The sequence below is a fragment of the Odocoileus virginianus genome, chromosome 7 (genome assembly GCF_023699985.2).
Source record: "Odocoileus virginianus isolate 20LAN1187 ecotype Illinois chromosome 7, Ovbor_1.2, whole genome shotgun sequence".
Lineage (NCBI taxonomy): Eukaryota > Metazoa > Chordata > Mammalia > Artiodactyla > Cervidae > Odocoileus > Odocoileus virginianus.
The window spans coordinates 8,781,941-8,803,078 of NC_069680.1; the positions used below are offsets into that span (position 1 = coordinate 8,781,941).

At 41.2% G+C, this 21,138-nt stretch overlaps 1 protein-coding gene across 1 annotated transcript in view; it reads left to right on the forward strand.

Moving 5' to 3' along the window:
• Window positions 1-21,138, forward strand: part of SORCS3 (sortilin related VPS10 domain containing receptor 3) — a 605,369-nt gene that overhangs the window by 552,334 nt on the left and 31,897 nt on the right. The window contains exons 17-20 of the mRNA XM_070470143.1: window positions 8,435-8,548; window positions 11,551-11,722; window positions 14,111-14,297; window positions 20,731-20,864. Coding sequence (XP_070326244.1) covers window positions 8,435-8,548; window positions 11,551-11,722; window positions 14,111-14,297; window positions 20,731-20,864 — 607 coding nt within the window. The remainder of the gene's footprint in view (window positions 1-8,434; window positions 8,549-11,550; window positions 11,723-14,110; window positions 14,298-20,730; window positions 20,865-21,138) is intronic.

Genomic DNA, 21,138 nt, shown 5'->3' on the forward strand with positions numbered 1-21,138 from the left:
TGCAAATACCACCTGGACCTAACACATTGTAATGTCAGTGTCATTACTGTGATATTTTAATGAGAAGAAAATTAGCATCTGGAATATAAATTACTTGACTGAGATCACATAATCTGGGAGAGAAAGAGATGAGAAGCAAAAGCAAATCTAGCCAAATTCCACATTCTCTTCTCTATGTTAGACCATTTCTCAATAAATCAAACAAGTCTTTGTTATTTTAGATTTACTTTATTTTTCAAAAGAAATGAGTCCCCAAATTTGGTTATTCTAAAATTAAAACTCATCCTCAAATGATCTAGGTTAACTGCTGGTGATGATGTTTAATATAGAATGTGCCATTAACTCTAAACCAATGCCAAATCAACTAGTTTAGGCCATTGGTACTAGAATTATAAAGTCCATGGAGTTGCAAAAGAGTCAGACTTGACTTAGCAACTAAACAACAATAATTAGAATTGTAATCAGTATATGGCATTACGGAAGACTTTATAGAATTCTAAGAGGAGATATATAAGATATGATATGTTTGCCTTTCTATAGCCAATCATTCCTCATTTTTTAAATTTATTTTTTTATTGATGGATAATTGCTTTACAGAATTTTATTGTTTTCTGTCAAACCTCAACATGAATCAGCCATAGGTATGCATATATCCTCTCCCTTTTGAACCTCCCTCCCATCTCCCTCCCCATCCCACCTTTCTAGGTTGATACAGAGCCCCTGTTTGAGTTTTCTGAGCCACACAGCAAACTCCCGTTGGCTATCTATTTTACACATGGTAATGTAAGTTTCCATGTTACTCTTTCCATACGTCTCACCCTCTCCTCCCCTCTCCCCATGTCCATAAGTCATTTTCTATGTCTGTTTCTCCATTGCTGCCCTGTAAATAAGTTCTTCAGTACTGTTCTTCTAGATTCTGTATATATATGTGTTAGAATATGATATTTATCTTTATCTTTCTGACTCACTTCACTATGTATAATAGGTTCTAGGCTCACCCACCTCATCAGAACTGACTGAAATGTGTTTCTTTTTAAGGCTGAGTAATATTCCATTGTGTGTATGTATCACAACTTCTTTATCCGTTCATCTGTAGATGGACATGAGGTTGCTTCCATGTTCTAGCTATTGTAAATAATACTGCAATGAACAATGGGATCATGCCTCATATTAAAAAGAAAATAGAAGAACTTGAGTCTGAGGTAGGACAAACAAACACATAAGACTTGAGGCTGGCTTAGTTGTCACAATCTGAGAGAAAAAGCCAAAAAAAAAAAAAAAATCATATGACCTAATAAAGTGTTTAGGCACTACTTCTGAATATGGCAAAGAGAGTTTGATTTCTGAAATTTCTGGGATTTTTTTGCTGTTAAGATGATGTCTTGGACAAGGGGCTGAGTATTTATTTTTTCTTTTTAAGTCAACGTCAGTAAGCATAAGTATTAGTCATAAATATAGTTTTTCCATCAAAAACAGTTTGTCTATCATTAATGACTGTGCTGGAAAATCCATGAATGGCAATAGTTTCCTAGTCCTGCTTCCTTCTCAAGGCTCCTTCCTACCAGAAGTTGTTAGCTGAGAAATATGAAAAGCCCAACTTGGTTAGTATAAGCCGTTCTGCATATCCTGCCTAGTTGTTTCCCTGAATCAGATCAGGTAATGCTCATTGGACTGGTTCAGGCAACTTTTAAATCTCAGAGACAGCAGGGAATGGAGACTTGGGAGGATGGATTAAATGCCTTGATTCTGGTGAAAAATTTAAGGAGTGCAGCCTGGATTTGCAAAGCAAAGGTATTTTCCATTTGTATCCCTTCTCTACTTGAAGAAGAAAGGCTTTATAGATTCTCAGATGCAGCTATTTGTAGGGAACCATTACCTGGGTTCGATCCATGGATTAGGGTGCTCCCCTGGAGAAGGAAACGGCTTCTCATTCCAGTATTCCTGCCTGGGACATTCCATGGACGGGGTCCTGGAAGGCTCCAGTCCCTGGGATGGCAAAGAATCAGACATGACTGAGCGACTAAGACCTTCACTTTTCATTGACTTTTGCTACTCTCACTCTTCTATGCAGAGTGGGTATCAGTAATAAGGATGCATTTTACATAAATATGGGTGTTTCTACTTAATAGCCTCATAAACCCCCAGCCTCAGGTTTACTGTAGAGAACCACTCTGAGGCATCCTCCATCGTGGCACTGGTGAGGGGCCAGGGGCAAATCCTCCCTGAGAAGTAAGCAGACTAGTGGGTAGTTAGAAAAGGGAGAGTAAGAGGTCCCCTCTCAAGTCTTATGGAGTCACCTAGGAAGTAGTTGACCCCCGGGAGGTCCAAGTGCATTTATTCAGTGAGAAACCAGTGTGGGCTGGAAATTACACCTAGCTATTCTCTTTTATTACTCATTCATCCAACCACTCACTCAGCAGTAGTTTTGCTGAGCATCTACTATGTGCCAAGATTTTTAGATGGATAATCTCACTTAATCTCTCAACCAGAAGGAGAGTCTGTTATTTTAGGCGTTTTATAGGTGAAGAGATGGAGATACAAAAAATGTTAATATATTCACTCAAGATTATAATAGTCTGACTCCAGAGTCCTAAATCTCAGTATGTCTTAGTGGTTATCTTCCATATCCAATATGGCTCCAGATCCACAGAGTGTGTTTATCAACTGGTAATGTAGACGAGTGAGGGGAAGAGACTTGGATATGCCATTGTACATAAATTCAGGGATGTCTGAAATCCACTCAACCTTATTATTCTGCATATAGAGTCCAATCAATTGTATTTTTTCTATAGACAACACATTGTAGAAAAATCAAAGATGTATAAACCAGAGTTATTGGCTGCAAAGAAAGCATGACAGCAAATAATAAAGAGTATAATTGGGTGTTGAATTATCCAGACCTATGCGGTACAGTATAGTATCCACTAGCTACATGTGGTTATTTGCATTAAAATTAAAAACTGAAGCATTCATTTCTTCAGTTAGCCACATATTGGGTGCTTAATGGTCACATGTGGCTAGTGATTACCATATTGGATAGCACAGACAGAAAGCTCTTTAGGACAGCATTAGTCCTACCTGAAAGTATTGGGAGTATTCAGAACAAAGGGCCCACTAAGCACTGGAGTAATGATAGAAGGCTTCCTGCAGGAGGTGCTGATGGAGCTATATAGACTTGCTGCTAAGTAAGTATGAGGAAAATGAGCAGCATATCTAAGAAAGCAGTTATATGAAGGTTTTGATGCATAGAGGGGTAAGGGCAGATAGGTAGCTTGGAGTTAGATTAGGAGAAATACTTGAGCCATGATTGTTTGGTTTTCAAACCATTTCTGAAATGGTTTGGATATAATTATCTTTCTATATCTATGGCTGCATTTAGGCTTATGCCTTACAAAATGATGATTTGTTTATTATTAGTCCATTGTTTTTGTTGTGATTGCTTCTCTTTGCTGAGTGTTCATGCTGTGTCTGCTAAAAACCTCCATCAGATCCCAAATCGACCGCACTCTAATATCTTCTAAAATGAGACAGAGACATCTGTGAACACTCATCCTAGAGCCTTGAATCCCACATGGGAGACTGGAAGAACTGGGGGTCAGTGAGTCTTGATGGGATTGTGCATGGTCTGAGAGTAGGATACTCCCTACCCCTGGGCCAGCAGAGACCATGACTTCTTGGCCAGCTCCAAGGGGCTCAGAATGACATCGGGCCTCAAAGCTGGCTTAAAACTCAATATGCAAAAAACTAAGATCTTGGCATTCAGTCCCATCACTTGATGGCTAACAGATGGGGAAACAATGGTAATAGTGACAGACTTTATTTTCTTGGGCTCCAAAATCACTTCAGATAGTGACTGTAGCCATGAAATTAAAAGACACTTACTCCTTGGAAGAAAAGCTATGACCAAGCTAGACAGCATATTAAAAAGCAGAGACATTACTTTACTGACAAAGGTCCATATAGTCAAAGCTATGGTTTTTCCAGTAGTCATGTATGGATGTGAGAGTTGGACCATAAAGAAAGCTGAGCACTGAAAAATTGATGCTTTTGAACTGTGGTGTTGGAAAAGATTCTTGAGAGTCCCTTGGACAATAAGGAGATCCAACCAATCCATCCTAAAGGAAATCAGTCCTGAATATTCATTGGAAGGACTGATGCTGAAGCTGAAACTCCAATACTTTGGCCACCTGATGTGAGGAACTGACTCATTGAAAAAGACCCTGATGCTGGGAAATATTGAAGGCAGGAGGAGAAGGGGATGACAGGGGATGAGATGGTTGGATGGTATCATCAACTCAATGGACATGAGTTTGAGCAAGCTCTGGGAGTTGATGATGGACAGGGAAGCCTGGTGTGCTGTGATTCACAGGGTCACAAAGAGTCAGACATTACTGAGCGACTGAACTGAACTGATGATTAAATGCGTATTTCATGGGCTTATACTAATGGCAAGCCAGGGATCAGAAGTCTCAGTTATCACCTTTGGTTGACATCCCAACAGCTATGTACAATCTTTAACAAGTCATTTTTTCTCTTTTTCTTCTTTTCATTCTGTGAACTGAGGGGATTGAACCCAAGTAATACTAGTGTCCCTTCCTTTTCTGACATGCAGAAACTTTGGTTTCTGAGCCTTTCCTTATCTATCCCCTCTCAGGATTGTCTGAGGCTTCTCTCTGGGTGGGATTTTGAGGACACACATGCCCCTGGAAATGGACAATTTTCCCCTAAACTTTTAGAATTTCTCAACCCATTTACAGTCAAAGAAGACACAGAGGTGACTTACTTCTTAAAGAAAACTACCTGTGTGTTTGCAGAAGCTGTGGCAGCTTCCTTCCCTGAGGCAAATCGAACTTTCTGGTACATTCTCTCCAAATGTCACAATTCAAGAGAAAAACACCTTTCCCCAGGAAGCTGGAGCAGCAGCTGGACCCTGGTTATTTGCTGAAATCATAAAACTTCAGAGCTGGGAGGGGACTTGGACAGGATGAGAGATTTTATTCAATAGTGTACATTTAGCAGAAGGTAATGAAGAAGCCCACAGCTTGGGGGCAGCTAGTGATGTTTCCATTAATGTTATTAAATATTAATGCGGTGCTTTTTCTCTTGGGGGCAAAGCAGCATGGCTGATGCACCTTCTTTAATTACTGCATCACTAACAGGTAGCAGAGCTGAACATTACTGCTAAAGATGGTTACACTGAGCAAGGAGCATGTGACATTTCTCTCCCTCATAAAGCTGCTTAGGAGAGCACCCTTCCTTCGAAAATTACAAATATTTCTGGGATTAACAGGACATTCAATAGATTTACTGCATAAAGCTATCAGGGGATTTACTAGTAGTGCAGGCTCATCACAGCCCAAATCCTTCTACAGGTAAATAATACTTTGAAATCAGATATTCAGTACTGTGCTGGAAAATATTTAACTACTGGCTCTCTGGGCTTCCCTGATAGCTCAGTTGGTAAAGAAGTCGCCTGCAATACAGGAGACCCAGGTTTGATTCCTGGGTCAGGAAGATCCTCTGGAGAAGGGATAGCCTACCCACTCCAGTATTCTTGGCTTCCCTTGTGGCTCAGCTGGTGAAGAATCCACCTGCAATGCAGAAGACTTGGGTTTGATCCCTGGGTTGTGGAGATCCCCTGAAGAAGGGAAAAGCTACCCACTCCAGTATTCTGGCCTGGAGAATTCCAGGGACTGTGTAGTCCATGGAGTCACAAAGAGTTGGACACAACTGGGTGACTTTCACTTTCAATTTTTTCAGGATCAAAGAAGTAAATAAGCCCTGATTAGTAGTGATTGGTGATTGCTGTAAATATCCCCATGATATACAATTTCATGCTGCCAACGTGATATCACTGAATGAATTAGGAAACACAACATGTATTTCTACTATACACGGGTACACAGACAAATGACTTCAAGAGCATCTAATGATTATATCATGTCATATTACATGTAATATTTATTGCCTAGAGTAATAATAAATGCAGCATAATAATGGAGAATTTCTGTGTTTTAGGTATTATCTTTTGAATATAAGTAAAATTTTGTATAAATTTTAAATCATTATTTAAACTCTATTTAACAACCTTAACTAACTCACAAAGTTCCTGGAATTTTAAGTAGGCTTTCATGGGCTGTTAGCAGCTGGTACAATACTAAGTCCATATGAACTCTCAGGGGGAAGATCTTCAATCATTAATTGGGAGGCATGGCAAAAGATGACCTTGACAAACATGTCCCATTCTCCTTTTCTTCCAGTTTCATTTAAACTCACCTTATTGAAGCTGGTCTTGAGCTTCACCTTTCTGCGTGGCCATCTGCAACGACTCGAGCTCATGCTCATTCCACAGGCATGTTTTGAGCTCCTGGGATGCTCTGTGGTACACACTGGGAAGTTAACCTTGGGCTCACAGTCTCCCTGCAGAAATAGACCAATGCAATGGGATAATTAGTGTGATTATTTAAAAATGCAGTGCTTCTGCTGCTGTTAAGTTGCTTCAGTCATGTCCGACTCTGTGCAACCCCATAGACAGCAGCCCATCAGGCTCCCCCATCCCTGGGATTCTCCAGGCAAGAACACTGGAGTGGGTTGTCATTTCCTTCTACAATGCATGAAAGTGAAAAGTGAAAGGGAAGTTGCTCAGTCGTGTCCGGCTCTTAGCGACCCCATGGACTGCAGCCTACCTGGCTCCTCCGTCCATGGGATTTTCCAGGCAAGGATACTGGAGTGGGTTGCCATTGACTTCTCCAAAAAATGCAATGAGAGTACCATTTACACACTAAATATTTGTTCAAGACCTGCAGTGTCCTATTCTAGACCCTAATATTGCTGAACAAAACCAACAGAACTGCCCTTTTTTAGCCTCGATGTTTCCTCAAATGGTGGAGCCACAAAGATTTGGTCTTAGAAAGTAAGGATGGCTTCATCAGGCATAGCTATTGAAGGATGCTTAGGAAACTGCCTAATACAGAAAAGGGTAGAGTGCTTCAAAAGCTCTGGGGAAAACCAAATACAAAGACAAAGAAGGTTGGAAGATTGGTCTGAGTTTGGTTTGGAGGAAGGTTGTGAGAAGTAGGGTGGGATCAAACCCAGCAGATATTTATATAATCTCATCAGTCACTTGGTACTTCTAAACTGTACTGCTTCATACTGTATTACACTGTACTCTGCTTCAGACTGTATTCCTCTGTTCTTTTGTTGGATTGGAGTCGTGGTGTCTTCCTCTCTCCAAAAGACTGAAAACTCCTTGATAATAGGAATGATGGCCCTTCTTTCACAGGACAGGTCACATACTGAGTAATAAATAAATGCAGAATTAAACTTTTCTCCCTTTCTTCCTTTCATTCCTATCCTAGTTGCCCGCATAGACAATTTGCCTCTATTTTCATTGATCTTTAATTAAATCATGTTTCAAAGAATATGGAAATAGAAAAAGAAAGGGGGAGTGAGTCAGGAAAGAGTTATTTTCCTGTTGTTGCATGTTTCATTAACACTCAGTGAATCGCCATTCAGAGGTCCAGATTGTCTGCCATGTCTGTGGGTTTCAGGAAACACTTGGATGCTTGACTTAGAAAGGCATGACTTCTGCCAAGTGAAGCCACCTTCAGTGACCTGGGGTTGGTTGTAAGAGCAATAATGCCTACTTTCTTACTCTCTTTCTACCTGGCATTTACAATTCTGGGAGTTTTATAAAACCTCAAGAAGTAAGGCAACACCATTTACATTTCCAATGGGAGCCCTCCTCTCACACCACACACTGGTCTGTGACTCCCTCATTTTGGAGTGCTGAGGGAAGAAAGGGATCATACCTGACCTTTCTTCATTTTATTATGGCTCAGGTTTTACAAAAACATGGGGAAGAGCTACAGTCTAACTTTTGGGGATTTTTTATTTGTTTGTTTCCTAAAAGAAACAGGAGGCTTGTGTTATAAATAGCTGGGGAAAGTTTGAATGTGAATGCAAATGTGTATATGTGTTTGAAAGAGAATTTGCAGAAAAAATGAAGATAAAATCAATGAAATCCATTTTGGAATAATGTGTAGAACCATATCACATAAATAAATCTTTACTTTTAAAATCATCTTCTTGATTGTCATCCGTTTATTTCAGTAAATCCACTGTGACCCAAAATATGCTTTTAAGCTTATGACATCCCTCACACCCACCCAACCTAGTGTACCTTACACATTCATACCTTTTTAAACCTGGACTCTTCATTTGCTAATCCACTATGTCTTCTGTACACTGGACTCCAAATGAGTGAGTCTGAAAATCTATTTTCAAAGCATGAATTTTGCCCCTACTGGAAATATTTAAAGAATATGTTTGGTTTTGGGGATGGTTAGAGAGATATATTTGTGTTTATATGTGTTTGTGGATATTTTCACATTTGTGCATCTACAGCAGTATTCAATGTTTATTTTCCGGACAGTGACTATGGCTATGAGAGACATGGAGAGAGCCAGTGTGTCCCTGCTTTCTGGTACAATCCAGCATCTCCATCTAAGGATTGCAGCCTTGGTCAAAGCTACTTTAACAGTACTGGGTAAGTCATTTACCTGAAGGAACCCCACTCACTGTCTTCCTATTTCACTGTTCACTAAGTTGGAATCAGAGGAGCATTGCTACTGAAGCAAGAAAGAACATAGATAGAGTCTGTTTATAGCAGGTGGCTTGTGAAGAAAGTCTAGGGGTTCTTTAGCTGAGACCTTTTTTGAACATAGAAGAGATTTCTCATTACCCAAATTTCAATACCTTTTGCTATTTTCCTCTGAAATATCATAGCCGTTATTCTCTTCTGGAAAGAGATGCCACTGTGTTTTCCAGACCCTGATGGAAATAAATTAGCACAAGTGGTGTGCAGATATCATGATGCTCTTTAGTGATAGATGAGCTGAAGCTCTTGTGGACCAATGATGGAAACAGAATGGAAAGTCAAAGTTCCATCCTGGGAACTCCTGGAATAAGAAGCTCAAGGCACACTTTCTGTAATTGTCAAATTATGTATGTTTCTCTTTTTGTTACTTATTACTTCCTCAGATGCTTGAAAAAATTTTCCATGATTTGTTGTCTTTCCCCTTTACTTTGCCATTTCCGTGACCAAGTACAGATTTGGAAAGCAGATTGGTGGCTGAAGACAGTGTTTTTACAATTTTTATGTGCTATGAATCACCTGGGGATCTTGTTAAAAGGCAGCTCCTAATTTAGGCGATCTACAGTGGCATTGAGATTCTTTATTTCAACAAACTCCCACACATTGTTGTCTTTGCTGGTCCCAGCACTCATCTTTGAGTAACAAGGAACTAGAAACCAGTCTCAACTCTTCCAGTGGATGGATCTTCTAACGTCTCACACAAGTTACTCACCATCTCAGTATTTTTACTTTACCTGTTTGTAAAATAGTGGCCAGAGTACTACCTGCATAACTGATGTCTAGAGAGAAGAAAAAACATGATGGAAGAGATGTATCAGGTAGTCTGAGATACTCTGAGAAGTATACAATATTTTAGCCAATATTTGGTTCTTAAGGAGCTATTCTTGGGATCTGAGCTGAGGTTTAAGCACTGTTGATGTAATTTTATTGTAGATGACTGTTTTAGGAGTTAAGTCACTCAAACTACAGATCCTGCAGAGAGAAATTTAAAGACACGAGGTGCTGGAGAATAAAGTGCTCTGAAGTTTGAGGAAGAGAAATGTAACAGGTATATATGACCAGCTAGGCCAGGGCTCAGCCAGAGCACACCTGGACATAACAAGAAGGTAATTGCATTAGGGCCTCTGGTATGATCATGTGATATGTGGACCCAATTTTAAGCAAGTTCCATGTGCCAAAACCACTGACAGCCAAACAAACAAATCAAGATAAAAGGGAAAAACTACTTTTTTTTTTTTTTTTTAAGATTCTCTAAAAATGCCTACACATACCTCTAGGTTATTTAAATGTTGGCTTCTATTACAAATCATCCACCAGCTGGCCATAGTTAAAGAGCAAGAGTGGATGATATGAAGTGTACATTAAGATGTGACATCCTCCAAAATGTCTATCACAGGTAAAGCTCAGGATATTCTAAATGAATAAAGGTCAACAAGAAGCTATAGATTACAAACATTTGATTATATAGACCAGTACTGATTGAAAGAACTCTACTATGAGCCACATATATAACTTAAAAATTTCTAATATCCACACTGAAAAATATTTTTAAGTGAAATTAATTTAATAATATATTTTATTTAACTATACATTCTGATCATTTCAACGAGCACCACTAACCACATTTTAAGTGCTGAGTAGCCACAGGTGAAAAGTGATGAGCATATTAGACACGGCAGCTCTGGACTGGCTGTAAACTCAGTTGACAATTAAAATAATATGTGTCTATAAGAGGATATATTATAAGTTCACATTAGCAGTAACTACATATAACATTTGCTTGACATCCTCTTGAGATCTCCTGATGAAGCTGTTGGGCTAGTAGTTCAGCAGTATGTGGGGGTCAGGGAGAGACACGATATCAGGTACAGTGGAGGACCAATATCATTCATATAGAAGTTTGCTTTCAAGGCCACCAGAAGAAGGCAACATGGTTAGACTGGTTAATTACTCCTGACACACAGAGTGAAAGAAGATGTGATGTGATGATGACGATGAAGGTGGTAGTGGTGTCTGCATTTATTTTCCGTGGTTTTACCAGAACATTGATTTTATGCAGCTTTACAGATAGTGATATGCCTGGAAATAAAGTCCGTCATGCAGGTCAGGGCTGTGGGCAAGCTCTCGCCTTGGCTTCACGTGCTTGGGTCAGCGGTCAAAAGAGATGACACGTTATCACCATGCCCAAAGATGCTCTTCTCTTAGAAGGTCACTGTCTATGGGGAGATTTTCCCATGCCGGCTTCTTCTCTGAGACAGTTTTACCACAGCAGGATCAAACAGGGGTTTCACACTTGTGCTTCTGGTCTGGTATTAGCGATGAATGGGAAATGAAATATTAGCAAGGAGAGAAAATCTGCTATAAAAGAGTCCAGTGGCTCCAGAGTAAGAACTGGTAGGTGTTAGGGGATGCGATGGTGTCCTGGGGGTCAAGGGAAGACAGGAAGAGGCTTCCTGAGGAATCAGAGTTAGAAGAAGGCTGATCTTCTCGCTGCTTTCTGGCCTCAGGGAGATAGGAACAAGTGTCTCCCTCACAGGGAGAAGAACCTGCTTTCTTGTTTCCCTAGACCAGTGGGTCTGCCACCTCCTGCCTCGTGTGTGAGTCAGATATTGATTTTTCTTGGCTGGTTTAGACACTGATCTGATCCGTGGTTCACCAGGTAGGATCGATAATAGTATTTAAAGAGCTGCTCTTCCTGAGATGAAGGGATAGCGGCTTCTCAGCATTTGTTTAGCTTCCTAAATGGCTGTCTTCTCTGGGACTCAGATGTCAGGTGCAACTGTGTGGAATCTCTGTCTCACTCTTGCTTTCTTGCACACTCTACCATACATGCTTCACACGAGCACACATACATGTGATAAACCACACCACTGACGATGATCAATACCCTTTAGGTACCGGCGAATAGTGTCCAACAACTGCACAGACGGCCTGAGGGAGAAGTACACCGCCAAGGCCCAGATGTGCCCTGGAAAAGCCCCTCATGGCCTCCACGTGGTGACGACCGATGGGCGCCTGGTGGCGGAGCAGGGACACAATGCAACCTTCATCATCCTCATGGAGGAGGTAGGGGAGCCCCTCCTGGGCCTCCGAGGTCAGAACTCACAAACGGGTCATTTCCCACATCCAGATGGGAAGAGAAGAAAGATCTTGTGTTCCCACTAATCTTTAAATCAAAGTCAATGGTGAGAAGCAACAGTTGTGTGATAAGATGGAAGGGGTAAAAGAGGGCTTGGGATGTTTAGCGACCCAGTTCCCTTCATCCCACAATACAGACCTAGGCCAAAGGGGGTCCCCTTGTCTCTGAGCAGGTGCAGATCTGAATATATTCTTTGAGGTACCCCTTTAGGGCTTGCAGCGTTGAAGGACTCTTAATTATCGTTAGACTGTATACTATAAACATTGCCAGAATGGAATTCACATTTTTCCTGTTTGTTCCAGGATCCTTATTTTTTTCATTTACCCTTAACCCCACTAATTAGAAAAGCCCACAAGACTTCTAGAGAGTCTTGAAAGTATGAGTGTAAGGATGGGGGAGGGTGATCCCCATCCTCTAAACTTATTTTTCTAAAGAATGTCATATGAGTTGACTTTCCATCAGCTGCCTGCTCCATTAGTTCACTTTTTAGGTCATTTGCAGTCTGGGGAGCAAAACCAGACTGTATTCATTCATTCTGGATAGAATAGCTCTGCTGTATGCGTTTTTGCTTCCTATATGAGCTGTTTCATCTGTTTCCAAACCAGGGAAATTTTCAGGCACTCCTTGCTGAGGCGCTGGGGCAAGGAAGTTTGCCTGATTTACAAAGCCATCTATATTTAAATGCAAATGACTGTGTGCTCTTGAGATCTTGGAAAGAGACCAAAGCAGGCCAGGAGTGTTTCTCCACCCCCTCACCCCCCAGCTGTGAATACTTTAGAGATCTTTAAAGTCTGGCCCACACTGGACAGGACAGTGAGGGCTCCTTATCCTGGGATGGCAGATTCTTTAGCCTTCATCCACACTGGGTGCTTAAATTAAATAACTTTAATATTCAGAGGAGGTCATTATCACATTCCCACTAGGGAGTTTCCAGGATCAGCTCTATTAAAACCTTCTCTTGAATGGATGTGAAGAGCCATGATCTTATCCATTTGAATTGCCTTCAGTTCATTTCCACTTTAATTTATATTCATAAACTCAAGGGTAGTTGACATTGTGTTGGGGGCAAGGTAGCACCTATCAATATTTTACTCACATCTGAGTTGCCACGGGGGAAGAGACAGTGAAACTGTGATGAATCCACATTCACTGGGCAGGAGAATTGGCTCATCATTCCAAAATGATGTATTTCTCTTTTTTCTTCTCCATCAACAATCTTTGTAAATAGGCAGAGAAACTTGATTCTTCTTTTTCATCTAGGACCCTTATCTTATGGTTAGGTTCAGTTGAATTTATCCAAAGTGTCAGCCCAATCTAGTGGGATGAAGTACAATGTACAGAAGTACAATGAAGTACAAGAAAGGGTGGGGTTCAGTATCAGCTCTTAGGAAGCGAAGGATCAACTTGGGATGATGGTAAGACGCACTCAACTAAACCACTGACATCACCACCTCCGGTGGACCTAGGTGGCTCTTGGCATCCCTCAAGGCAGAAATACCTGTGAGCTGAGATGGTCAAAAAATGCTTCAGGGAAGAGGGGGCTTAGGCAAGTTTAGGGAAACCCAAGATCAACAGAGCACAGGTATATTTTCAGCTGCTATGCAGTATTTATCTGTAGAATGGAGATAATCATCCTATCTCACAGAGTTATTTTGAAGGTGGTATTGTATAATATGCGTTAAGTGATTAGCATAATGCTTGGAACATAATGATAAATACTAAAAAGTAGGAAAATTTTAATAATAGCATGATGGTTGAGAGTACTGACACCAGACTACTTGGGTTCAAAACCTGGCTCTTCCACTATTGGCTACAGAGACTTTGGCCTGATTCCTTTATTTTTGTCCTCATTTCTAAAATGGGAACAGTAATACTTTCTACATTTTAAAGTTATGAGGGGACTAATTGCTTGGGACTGAAAAGAAGCTTTATCAGTGTTAGCTGTTACTGTTACTATTATTATTACCATGAAACAAGAGAGGAACAATTAATGTGTATGAGAGAGCGACGGCTGCTCTTGGCTTCCCCACTTCAGAGCTTCACAGAGGCTCCACCTTCTCTGTAATTGCTAATAGCAGCCACATTATGCTACCTGAGTTTGGGCATACAAGGGCAATAGACCCACAGTACCTGTTTGCAGTGCTCAGTAGCTATCAGATAGGAGTCTGATGATTGTGTTGAGAGTGTTTCAGGAGGGTGTTTGGGGGAGATTCAGGCCTCAAGGGGTGATGCCGAAGGCAGAGGACCAAGCATCAGAGAGGAGTCGGGCTGGACCATGCAAATGGGCCCAGGCCAGCTGCTATTCCCCTTTGCAGGGTGATCTCCAAAGGACAAACATCCAGCTTGACTTTGGGGACGGGATTGCAGTGTCCTACGCTAATTTCAGTCCCATTGAAGACGGCATCAAGCATGTGTACAAGAGTGCAGGCATCTTCCAGGTGACGGCCTATGCGGAGAACAGCCTAGGCTCAGATACAGCGGTCCTCTTCCTGCACGTGGTTTGTAAGTAGCTTGAGCCACCCCTCTGCTCCCGGTTGACTACTTCTTCTGTCCAGACTTCCTGAGATCCCTCGCTGAGCTGGAATTGGTATGACTACTACCACAAATGACAGATGTGAGTTCATCCATGTTGGCGCTTCATGATGCTAAAGTAGACAGGCTATTTTGAAAGTTTGGAAAATGTTACCACCTAGTCTCTCCTTTTCAGCTCCACACTGTTCTGATGTAAGTGTGCACATGCAAACACATATTCAGGTAAAAGTCCCTTGCATTGGAGGCTGCTAAAATAGAGCAAGAGAGAAGTCCTCTGGATCACAGCCACAGGCTCATTTTCAAGCTACTCTGAGTGAAGGCGGCACAAATCAAAGTAAATTGTTCTCGCCGTTGAAAGAGCCAAAGAAGGATTAAAGAAACACATGCCCAAATTGTTTTAAATGTAGAACTGAACATATAAAATAACTTAATTCTTATACCCAAGGTTACCTCAAGTTTATCCCAGATGTAAATAATTCTAAGAACTCCCCAACAGTTTTGTTGTCCTAGAATTTGTTTCATGGTTGTTGTGTTGCTTGAAAAGTGAAAGTGTTAGTCGCTCAGTCGTATCTGACTCTTTGTTACCCCAGGGACTGTAGCCCATCAGGCTCTCTGTCCATGGAATTTTCCAGGCAAGAATGCTGGAATGGGTAGCCATTTCTTTCTTCAAGGGATCTTCCCAACCCAGGGATTGAGCCCCAGTCTCCCACATCACAGGCAGATTCTTTACTCTCTGAGTCACCAGGGAACAAACCAAGCAGTTGAAGTTCCAAAGTAGTGTGTTAGTCCTGGGTGTATTCTGTGTCTTTGATATCCTGGAACTTGACTTAGATAAATTGAAATAAATAAATTTAAAATGTTGGGTTAAGGAAATGTTGTTTTGGGACTGTTATTGGTTTCCTGTACTTTATAGTGATAATCATGGGTCTAAGGACTACGCTAGTTTTTACTTATATACCCCACAATAGCATAGAGGCTATGCTATATCTGATGGTCTTCTCAGGTGGCTCAGTGGTCAAGAATCTGCCCGCCAGTGGAGGAGTCACAGGAGATGCAGTTTCAGTCCCTGGGTTGGGAAGATCACCTGGAGGGGGAAATTGCAACAAAACTCCAGTGTTCTTGCCAGAATAATCCCATGGACAGAGGAGGCTGGCGGACTGCAGTCCATGGGCTCTCAAAGTTTCAGACATGACTGAGCGATTGAGTACACACACTCATACGTGCTACGTACGGTAAAAATTAAACGCTTTAAAAGAACCTAGGTGAACATAAGAGACACTTTTTCTATTAACAACTCAGTAAAAATATAAACAACCTACACTTAAAAGGTCCCTGGCAAACAGTGACCTAGCTGGTCTCCTAGCATTCTGGCTACACTAATAGTATAAGGACCAGCAGCGATGAGGGAAGTGCATGGAGAAAGACCTGGATGATGTATCCTTAAGGATACCGAGCTACTGGACCATGGGATAGATGCTTTCTTCTCTGAATCTTCTGAACTTCAGTTTTAAAATCGCTTAATTCTAACCGGCACCTTGCTCCATACGTCTCCTGCAACAGTAGTAAATAGGAATTACAAATAACACATCCAGTCATCCACTAATTTATTCAGTGACTATTTGTTGAGTTCTTAATATATTGCTAGATACTGGGGACAGTAATAGAAAGATGGCTCCACCCTTGCAGAGTTTACATTCCGGTGAGGGATGGGAAGCACTGCTAGAAATGGGCCATCAATCGCCCAGTGGTGATAATCACACCACACCATCTATAATATTTCTGTGCCAGCAGCACCAAGTCAGAAACCCAGGTGGGTTGTGTGCAGGGTGTTTACAAGCCAAGTTTAGAGCCAAAAAGACCTGTATTTGAATACTGATCATATCCTTTTGTGAAATGTTTAATATCTGCCAACTTTCTTAGTCTTTACAGACTTGTGATCCCTCTCCTATAATATTTAGATTATGGTGAGGCTCTGAGAATCAAATTGGATTATGTGTATGTGTCAGGGTCCCTAAGACATCCTCTCCCAGATTTAGTGATTTGCTGGAAGGACTTGCAAGTCTCAGCATATAGCCATACTTCAGACTTTGATTCATTACACTTATCAGCAGAGCGAGATCAACGAAGAGAAAAGGCCTGTGGGACAAAGCCTGTAGGAAGCAAAGTGCAAATTTCCAAGAGTCGTCTCCCGTGGAGTCCCACAGAACATGCATAATTCCTCCAGCAATGAGTTAGAGCAACGTGTGTGAAGGGCTGTTTACCAGAAAAGCTCACTGCAAGCTCAGTGGCCGTGGCTTCTACTGAGGACTGATCAGATAGCCACCCTCTGCCTAGTGCACAAAATTTCCAGACTTCCTGAGGAAAATACTTATTTCAGAATAAACATGTATGCGTGTGCGCTTAGTCTCTCAGTCATATCTGACTCTTTGCCGCTCCATGGACCGTAGTCTACCAGCTCCTCTCTCCACAGAATTCTCCAGCAAAAATACTGGTATGGGCAGCCATTTCCTTCTCCAGGGGATCTTCCTGACCCGGGGATCAAACCCAGGTCTCCTGGATTGCAGGCAGATTCTTGACCATGTGAACCACCAGGGAAGCCCTAGAATAAACCATATTATTGCTTAAAAAAAAAAAAATTCTAGGCAGAGTGAACCAGTCCTATCAGCTAGCTGTTGACTGGAAACACTCTCAGAGCCAATTTCCCTTGTGCCAGAAAAGGGCCAGTCTTACACATAGGTCTTTTTTAAAAACAAATTTACTTTCCTCTGTTCCAAAGACCTGCCCCACCCATGTTCCTAATTCTCCCAAGAGTGGACCTTGTCTGCTGGGCACAAAGACCAGTGTACTTCAGTGGCAAAAAAAAAACAACAACAAGGAACAGGTTTATATTGTGGGGCATGAAGGAGGAAATGTTCCTTGAAACTTTTATTGTGCTCATAATTCCCTCCAAATCAATCATGGCTGCATTTATCAGACAGTTGTTATAGTGGAAACTGCTCTTGTCCTCACCTTGGGCCATTAGCTAACAAAAGTAGCTGTTAGCCACCCATAATAACCAATCTCACACAGATTATTAGATTTTTATTAAAAAGAACACTCTTTGACAGTGAGGATTTTAGGAGTTTCCTGTATTCCCTTCTGAATCTTCCCAGCTCTCTTCTCTCCAATCCATGGTTTATCTGTAGGTTGAAGCCTGGAGTTTCTGGCTCAGGTTCTTGCTCTAAAATGCTGTTTAGTGTTGTTCCTTGAGATTATGTTTACCCCAAAGTACTTGTCCTGAAACTAGCATATATGCGGCTGTGCTTGATGGTGTTCTAATTCATGGAAGCTTCACCCCTTTTGTGTTTGGCATGAATTTAGTGAGAAGAGGACTTCCCAGGTGACGCTAGTGGTAAAGAACTCACCTGGCAATGCAGAAAACGTAAGAGACGCAGGTTCAATCCTTTGATTGGGAAGATCTTCTGAAATAGGAATTGGCACCCCACTCCAGTATTCTTGCCTGGAAGATTCCATGGGCAGAGGAGCCTGGCAGGCTACAGTCCATAAGGTCACAAGGAGTCAAATAAGACTGAGAGACTGACACAGTAGAGGGAAGGAGGTCTCATTTTATATTTGAGGGCATCAAAATACCCAACAATGTAAGTCTTAGATGAGTGGAGATGTCTGCGTAACAGAAAACCGAGAAGCCTGTCTAGTGCTGCGAATCATAGCAATGTCGAAAAAGTGCAGGTTTCTCATAAGCTGGCCCACAGGATGGGCTCTGCACATTTTGAAGGAGAGTGCTAAGAATAGGAGCGTTATCTAAAAAATAGTTCAAATGAACTTATTTACAAGACAGAAACAGATTCACAGACATAGAAAACAAACTTATGTTTACCAAAGGGGAATAGGGTGGGGGTAAATTAGAAGTATGTGATAACATATGCACACTTCTGTATATAAGATAAATAAGCAACAAGGATTTACTGTACAACACAGGGAACTATTCAATATCTTATAATAACCTAGAATAGAAAAAAGAATGTATGTATGTATGTAGGTATGTATGTATGTATAACTAAATCACTTTGCTTACACCTGAAACTAATGCAATACTGTAAATCAACTATACTTCAATTAAAAAACAAAATAGAAGCATTGACCTTGAGGATGAAGGGACTCTATTTCTATCACAGGGAGAGTGAGAAATCTGAATGTGGGCATGAAGAAGAACTCAGAGGTGTTAAAGTAAGACCCAGGTTTCTCATCTCCTTCCGAGGACATGGCCTGGTCAGGGAACCCTTCCCATTGCCATATTCTCTTCCACAAAGATCAATAAAACACAAACAGCAAAGAGAGTTTAACCAGATGAACTCCTAAAATTGAGTGAAGAAATGAAAAGTAGCCAGTATTTTCTCACACCTGTATTTTTTTAAATTCTAGCCCACAATCAAACCATACAAAAATAATTAAACAGACTTACTAATTGAAAATAATTAAGCCTTTAGCCAAACGTATATCTGAAGTGACAGGTTTGAAATTATTTGTTGGAAGAAATCTTAAAATGCTGTATGCCTGGGGTCAGCTGAGAGAGCTGCAAGCAGAGAGTGTTTCCACACTGTAGATACACAGATTCTTGCATACTTTGTTGATTGTTCAGAAAAATACCATCTGGACAGTGGAGAGCAGGTCTGGCCGACCTCCTCATCTGATCTCAGTCCCTATCCAAACACCTTTTCTCCCGATATAAATTTACCTATGACACAGGAAGTATGAATGAGATTCACAATAATGCCCACTCTTGTAAGAGAGACTTTAACCCGGTGATAAACAGGAGCCATGATAGTGTGGTGGCAGTGGTGGTGGTGGAAATAGTGTCAGCCCATAATTAGCTATATGATACTTTTAATATCCCCAGATCACCTTCATATGTTCTGATTTCTGTAAGGAAGGCAAAGGACCGTGTAACAGCCTGTTGCTCAGACGGTAAAGCGTCTGCCTACAATGCGGGAGACCTGGGTTCGATCCCTGGGTCGTGAAGATCCCCTGGAGAAGGAAATGGCAACCCACTCCAGTACTCTTGCCTGGGAAATTCCATGGACAGAGGAGCCTGGTAGGCTACAGTCCATGGGGTCGCAAAGAGTCGGACACGACTGAGCGACTTCACTTTCACTTTCTGTAAAATAGAAGAAAAGGTCATACAGCTAAAATTAAATAGGAGCAGAAGTAAAAAGTATCTTTCTGCTTTCTGCCCTTTAAACTGAGCCATCTCCAAAATAACCAAGGATGTCATTAGTGAAGGCCTGGTGGCCTGGAAAATGCCCCACCCATGAGAAGAACTCAAGGTCCCGAGGATAAAGAGATGTCCTTGCTACAGCTGTGTGACCTTTAGTTACTTTAGCTCTTCAACATTATCATGTTAGAAACTAGAAAATGTGTTTCAGCAAAGTGTGGGCAGATAACCAGAACATTTTAGTTGGATCTGGTGAAGTAGAAAGGATGTAAGAAAGGGAAAAGTGGAGTAAGGGAGCAAAGGGAGGAAAGGAAGTGTGCAGGGAAAAAAGAAAACGAAAAAGAAAGGGGTAAGGGCTGGGGAGAAAATCCCACGGAGTTAAAAAAAATAACATATCTGCCCCACAAATGCAGTGCTGACTCATTAACATTTTTCTTCAGTGTTTTCCTCCTCTCATATTATTTTGAAAATGAATTAAATTAAAATTCTCACTTATTATGCATAGAATGGATTCCAATCTATTCTCTTACTTGCTAGTTTAGAGCTGGAGACTGCTTACATCAGTTTTCTGAGGAGCAAAAAAGAAGAGTTTGGTCACCTTTTGGCAAACAGCTTTTAAAATTATTATTATTTGGGAACCTGGCATTTATTTCTCTTCAATTTAAGGAGACAGGCTTTTTCCTTTTTATAACACAGCCCTGCCAGCTTCTGAGTGACACCCAATGAGTGCTGCAGATGACAGGCACAATGGCCGATTGTTGAACAAGATGGAGCCAATTAACAATTGAGGATAATGGCAGAGGCCTCCATACAATGCACTGACCCCCAATCACAATACAGGCTAATCAGCAGACATGCAAGAGATCGCTCTTTATCTTCCTATTTTTTGGCTAAGTGTCCAGTAAGCTAGCTTTGTCCTTAGATTTGAGGTTCATAAGCATTTGTGGTTGGGATCGTCAGATGGAAGTTAAGTTCAGATGTCACTCAATCTGAAGCCCGAATTGAGTTCCCTCTTGTGTGCAGTGCTTCATTTCAAGCACATACACACACACATACACACACATCTCAACATCTGTGAGTTTGCGATTGTTGTTTTATTATAGGTAATGGTAAAGATAAAGAATCTGGGAAGGTGAGCTTTTGTTTATTTCAGGAATAGGAACACTGACATTGTTTTCCTTGTTCCCTTAGGTCCTGTGGAGCATGTTCATCTCCGAGTTCCATTTGTTGCCATAAGAAATAAGGAGGTCAACATCAGTGCAGTTGTGTGGCCCAGCCAACTGGGTACTCTTACGTATTTCTGGTGGTTCGGCAATAGTACAAAGGTTTGGCCCTTATCAACTAGTATCTGCTTAGATTTGACCCTTTCTGATTGGTATCTGCTTAGATGTTCCCATGTTCTAACTTCTGTTTGATGCTGAGATCACAGGGGGATGTGGGCAATAACAGATAAGCTTGGAATCCATGGCAATGAATATGACATACCTTCCCACACCAAGTTCATTGCTATAACAAGAGAACTTCAAATAATCCTAAGAAAGAAAAGATTATACAAACCTGGTTGTTCTCGCTCCTCTGACCAATTTTTCTAATATTCAT